Here is a 6,342-nt window from a genome sequence, read left to right as displayed (position 1 = left end):
CATAAGCTCATATTCTGACCACGGCTTTCAGATTTCCACAATTTACAGCCTGTACTTGTAGGCTAGTTGTAATGTTCTTCAGTGAGTTGCAATTTACAAGGTGGTTTGAGGGACAAATTTTAAATTAGGTGAGTTAATAAGTTTGATGTTACAGATACTTGCCCTTCTAAAATCTGATTCCTTGCAGAGAATTCTTCCTGTCATGTGTAGTTCTGATGAGACTATCTACTAAGATGCCTAAGGTCAGAAATGCAACCCATTAAGCCACTTGAACTCTCTTCAGGTTTTTGACTTATGAATAATGCCCAAAAGATATTAACATTTGTCTCGGTTCCTCCACTGCTGTGAAAACTGCCTTGGTTTCTTCATCTTCCAATCCTAGTCCTTCTCTTCTAGCCTGTGAAACACTCAATTATCCTCCAATAAACATCCCCTTTGCTTTAGTTAGTTCAAGTCAGTCTGCTACATGCAATCAAAAAACTCAAAACTGAAACAGGTAGGAATTGGGGCAGCTCTGTAATCCTGGCAGGAGTCCATGAACCTTTTCCAAAGCTTAGTGCTTTACCTTACCATTATCTTGGTTATCATTTTATTCAGATTCTCTAAAAAGCAATGATTGGCTCCACTCAGCCTATCATGTGTCCAGCCCTTTTCAATAGTGCTTGGGGAAATTCTTTCATGATTCATGTGCAAAAGCAGCCAAACTGTAACTTGTTTTCTCCAGACTGGAGTAAGCTAAAGTGACTAATGTACAATTAGAAAATACTAAGCGAAGCTCCTGGAAAAGTTATTATTGCTTGATCCTAATATCCATGTCCTAGAACTTAACCCTCGATAGACTGACATAACAACTTCATACAGGTAACACAACCACAGGTAGACACGATGCAGCCGAGTAAAATACATCTTCTCCTTACAGGAAACACACAAAAGCCCCAACAATTTTAACTGTAGTGCTCCAGATTATGGGCATGCCATGTGGTTGTATACAGGGTTGTATGCACACACCCACACCCACCAACAGGGCATGTTAGCTTCCTATATCAAAAAATTTTGCTTTAGCCCCTCTATCCCCCTTGCATCATATGTACCTTATAACACTTTTCCTGGTTCCCCAACACCATAACTCACTCTTCTGTCATAGGCAGCTTCCCTCTTGACTCCACCTGAAGTGAGATATGCTGGAAATACAGTACCACCATCTGCAAACTTGACACTCTCTCCAAGATCCACACCATTATTGAGTGTTCTGAGGCCAAACTGACCTAACTTGTTGAGGGGAAAACTACTATATCCTTTCACAGGTGAGAAACCTGAACAAAGAGTAAACATGTCCAAGGCCACTAGCTAGGAAGAAATGTAAATCCCTACTGACTCTAGAACCCGTGTTTTAACCACTATGGTACATTTTGTTTTTGTCTTTTCTAATTTTGTTGTTTCCAAATAAATTTTGGGAATGTGTTCCAGAGTTCAGGTTAAGAAAAATTAGATTAAGACTGAAATTGCCTTATACAGAGATTTACCTTGGAACACTTTTACCACATAAGTTTTCCAAACCAGAGCTGACTGTAGCATGACATTAACTTGACCCTGACTCATTCTGACTCCTGTATCCCAAAACTTATGATCAATGTTTCCATTCCCTGTTGTTGAATTCTGGCCCAAAGTACTATCAACAACAAAATGGCTTTTGGTTTTTCAGAGGAAGACAGTTAACATAAATCACAACTTTCCTCCCAAAATTTCTTCTCAGTCCAGTTTTCGGTTCCAAAATTATCTCTAGTACTCATCTCTTACTGATAATCCTTTAAAACAAAGCTCAAGTGTCCCCAGCTCTCACCTCCACACTCAAAACATGCAGTTAGATGTGTTCGTGTCTCTGGCAACCTGTATACATGAACAGTATTTAGGATACAATGAGATTGGCCTGTAAACGTAGAATCTAAATCTAGTGAGGAACACAAGCATTAGTCTTTATATTCTGATGCAAAGTCAATTAAACAACTTAGAAAGGCTCAGAAAACTGCTATAGAAACAAGCTAAAGTGTGGGGAAGCAGATTAAGAAGGGACATACTCCTGAGTCCATAAAATACAAGGCAGAGTATAGTGATAAAGCAAGGATTAGGAATCAAAAGCCTAAATTTCGGCCCTACCCCAACCAGCTGCCTCCTATAGTCTGGGAAAAGTCACTTTTTTTTAAGCTACAAAAATAATTACTATTTCAACAGCTTTCTAGTTGGTCTCTATCTCCAACTATCTTAAAAAAAAAAAAAAACACCCCAGGTGTATCCAGGAATATCAGCTCTGGAGTCAAGAATGCATGGGTTGAAATGCCAACTTCATGACTCACAAATCCTGTAACTGTCATGTGTAAATGAAGTTATTATCTACACTTCATTTACTTGTCATGGTATCAAATGATACTCCATGCTTAGAATACCCAGACAAGACAAATGTTACCTCACCACTTATAAAATTCTAATTCTCTACTACATACTGAGGAGAAGGCAATGGCACCCCACTCTAGTACTCTCGCCTGGAAAATCCCATGGATGGAGGAGCCTGGTAGGCTGAAGTCCATGGGGTCACTAAGAGTTGGACACGACTGAGCGACTTCATTTTCACTTTTATGCACTGGAGAAGGAAATGGCAACCCACTCCAGTATTCTTGCCTGGAGAATCCCAGGGATGGGGGAGCCTGGTGGGCTGCCGTCTCTGGGGTCGCACAGAGTCGGACACGACTGAAGCGACTTAGCAGAATCACACCCAAATTCCAAGCAAACTTAACACAAAAGCCTTCAGTTAAGACTCCAAATTAGAAATTCCAGCTTCCATCATATACTCCATTCCACTATCAAGCACTGTTCAGCAAACTGAAGCAGAAGAGGGTAACCATACAACTACCCAGGCAGTTTGGTGGAATTGGGGCTTCTTAACCACAGCCAATGAATGCTTATTCACCTCCCTATGCTAATCCAAAATCCCATTCCTGAAGGCCTGGGTCAAACATTTCAAATAAGGGCAATGTATGATCAGACAAAACACCACAAGTTAACAGGCAGTATATGTCATCTTAACCTTTAAAATATTAAAAAATACATATTAACTGTGATTTAAAAATTGCATTTTCTGGACCAATCTACTTCGAAGAAGTCTATCAAGAACAGACTTAGGCTCATAATTTTATGTCATGCATCATATGACTACTGAAAAAAAAAAGCAACTGGATTACAACCCACCTCAGCATGCTTTCCCAAGAAAAATTTAAAGGATTTTAATTAAGCTCTTATTTTAGAAAGCAAAAATAATGCAATGCAAATAAGAACGTCTAACCAATACAATTAACACGCCAAAGTAATTCTGTTAGATAAATTAACCCATTTATTAATAGGCTAGCAAGGGTATCGAATGGTGGCGCCTCTACTGGTCCTTCAGTTCCTTCAGTCTTCTGATGGCGGACTTGACTGTGACGGCAGAGGTGGTGCTGCAAAGAAAAACAAAGTTGGTTCCAAACTAGTCACATGCAGAGTGGCAGATGAGGACACGCCTCACGTTCACAGTGCAACCCCAGCGACGACAGCTACTGGCCATCTCATGCATCTGACTGCTCACAGACAGGAGAGCATGAAATGAGCAGGAATGACTGAGAGGCTGACTACACTCACTAACAAGAAATGGACAGAATGTCAGAAGAAACTAATAAATTACCCGATGGCACAATGAGAGCTATCAAGGAAACAATGTCTAAAGCGGTACAGCTGACTAAAGCACACTGTGGAGACGATGAAACAATGTTTTCCTACAACACTCAGGCACTGTACCTGAAAAACACATAACCACTCCACCTCATGTGGTAGATGAATGCTAATTCGTTTATCCATCACAACCAAGAGCACGCTCCATTTTCCCTTTTGTCCACAGAGAACCCCAAGGTGCTTATATATATATATATATATCCACATCATCATTTCAACATTTTCCAGTATTTTACACTGCTTCAATTTTAAATTGAACAAAAACCAAAATTTTAAACCACACTAGCCAAATCATTTTGCTATGTGACTAATGTATTGGACAGCACGAGTTCATAAGCTGGCTAAAGGGAAACCATGTCAGCCTTCAGGTTTAGCAATGAATCTCCAGATTAGAGGCCTTCAAGGATGGGCTTGGATTTCCAAAATTGGATAAAGTCCAATATAATCAATAACCAACACAGAAGTTTATCTCTGCAATTATCACTTGGCCCTTGTCAGTCACAAAGTGGAAGCACCTCAACCAATACTGTTTAGAACAGCAAAGGTGTGTTGGCCAGATGGCCTCACATGTACAGCAATAAGCTAACTGACCTCTTAATTTTTACAAAAACAGCCTGCCATACAAGTGTTGTTCAGTAGTCAGCCCAACTAACAGATCTGTTAAAATTAGCCCATCCAGCCACAAACCTGAATTTTGACATGGCCCACGCTTTCAAACACTGTAAAGAAACGGACTCACTTGTAGGTCCAGGCACCACCAGCTACTGTTTTCATGCAGGAACCACAGTGCCAAATGCCCACAGCTCTTCTCTTCATCTTGGTCTGCAAAAGATAATCGATTTTTCCTATGACCAAAGAAAAGCCTTTTATATTACAAACATCCAGGTGTCTAATAACACTAGGAAGCTAGAACTAGTGTACTTTGTGAGGTTATTTATGTTTTTTTTTTCCTTCTAATTTCAGGGTCTCTGGTGCAAAATTTGCATTCATCATGGTGACACAACCAAGGATGTGAATGACCTGCCCTCTTTCCCCCACCTCCAAAAACAGTATTTCTGCACACAGTAAACAAAAATCTCTAGCAACACCAGCAGACAAAAGTTGACAGAACCATATTCCACAAAGGAGGTTTGACTTAGGCTGGGGCTGTCAAATAATTTTTCCCCCTTTAGCTCTCAAATGGTTTTCTTTAAAGGAAAAGCGTTTCACAAAGCCCGAAGATATAAACAACACTCTTACCTCAAAACTGGTCCCCAACGGTGTGTGCAGCTAACTGCTCAACAACTTAGAACCAGCAAACTTATTTATGAACTTCTACGAACTTCCTTCAAGAGAGGACCCGTTTCGGAAAGAAACCATCCCGCCCTTGTCCCTTCGCGTCCAGAGACCATCTTACTTTGCCACAGAAGGAGCAGGTATACTTGGCGTGCTGGCTGATTTCAATTTTCTTCACCATTTTCCTGAGGGAGGCACCATAACGGGTCCCGTATTTGCCCACGATTCCGACCTTCTTGGTGCGTTTAGCCTGTTAAGAATGAGTTAAGAGAGAAAACAGAGATATTAGAACTCAGGAACGGGGACTTCGCCTCTCCATCAAGTTCCGGCGCCTCCACACGCCTTTCTTCTACCTGCCCACCTAGCTCTCCCCCTCTCCCCACCCTATCCCCGTAAACCCAGGGCCCCCGGTGGGCCTGGTGCCCCGGGAGCACCCGGTGAACCCAGCCTGGACGCGCCAGCCCCCGCCAAACCGCCCTAATCTGCGTCCCAGAGGACAGGCGAGGGTACGCAGGCCAGGGACACGGGACAGAGCGGGCGAGCAGAGACAAGTTGGGGCAAATAAACCAAAAAAGGAGGCAGATGCAAGCGGATAGACGTTTAGGCCTCATCCTGAACAACACTCACCATGTTAACGCAACCTAGATCCGAGCCCAAGAGGAAGATGGAAATTGCGCAGGCGCGGTTTTAGGCCGACACCAGGAAGTGGTGTATGCGAGGCCCAGATAGGAACTGAACTCTATGATCTGGAGGTTTTCTCACTCCGGTGCCTCCAGGGTAGTGTGGTTGGAAGCCTCTCTGACAGAGATACGGTGATTTACAAATTGTAGCGACAAACTGTGTAGCAGAAGCTCTTTCACATATCGACATTATCGTTCATATATCTCACGAAATCCTGCAAAGGAGGTACGATTTCCTCCATTTATAGACAAGATTCAGATTTTAAGTAATTTGTTCACTCATTGGCACTTAGAGAAGTGCTTAAAATATGATTTCAGATCTCACCGCTTTCTACATTATGCCTTCTAGAAGCGGCAAGCCCTGTGGTTGTGGGTAGTGGGGATATTTAAACTGAGTTTTGTCTTTATATATTTCTGCATTTTTCTAATTATCTCTTAAAATGAGTATGTATTTATAACTGGAAAAAAATTTCTAAGTCCATTAGAAATGTGTACACCTTGCACTCAGATCTTGGTTTCTAATATCATTCTACAATGAAAGGAGCCAGGACTCCTTGGAGAAATGACGATCCCAGGACTGCTGAAGGACATATGCAAGATGAGCCTAGAGTGTTGTAGTGCCAGAAAGTAA

At 41.8% G+C, this 6,342-nt stretch overlaps 1 protein-coding gene across 1 annotated transcript; it reads right to left on the bottom strand.

Moving 5' to 3' along the window:
• Positions 1 to 3,359: 3,359 nt before the first annotated feature.
• RPL37A (ribosomal protein L37a) lies at positions 3,360 to 5,767 on the bottom strand. Its single transcript, XM_061384330.1, has 4 exons — positions 5,659 to 5,767; positions 5,153 to 5,281; positions 4,496 to 4,578; positions 3,360 to 3,485 (listed from the first exon to the last, which is right to left on the bottom strand). Exons 1-4 carry the CDS (start codon positions 5,659 to 5,661, stop codon positions 3,422 to 3,424), a joined length of 279 nt encoding a protein of 92 aa, XP_061240314.1. The 5' UTR covers positions 5,662 to 5,767; the 3' UTR covers positions 3,360 to 3,421.
• Between the last annotated feature and the right edge of the window lie 575 nt (positions 5,768 to 6,342).

This window comes from Bos javanicus, chromosome 2 (genome assembly GCF_032452875.1).
Source record: "Bos javanicus breed banteng chromosome 2, ARS-OSU_banteng_1.0, whole genome shotgun sequence".
Classification (NCBI taxonomy): Eukaryota; Metazoa; Chordata; class Mammalia; order Artiodactyla; family Bovidae; genus Bos; species Bos javanicus.
The sequence above is the reverse complement of the archived record's forward strand: the minus strand, read 5'-3'. Positions and strand labels throughout refer to the sequence as shown.

Excerpts from the sequence above, each read along its gene's own strand:
- RPL37A (XM_061384330.1), bottom strand. Across the intron at positions 4,579-5,152 it reads CCTGCTCCTTCTGTGGCAAA|ACCAAGATGAAGAGAAGAGC; the intron begins GTAAGATGGTCT and ends TATCTTTTGCAG. Across the intron at positions 3,486-4,495 it reads GGTGGTGCCTGGACCTACAA|CACCACCTCTGCCGTCACAG; the intron begins GTGAGTCCGTTT and ends TTTTCTTTGCAG.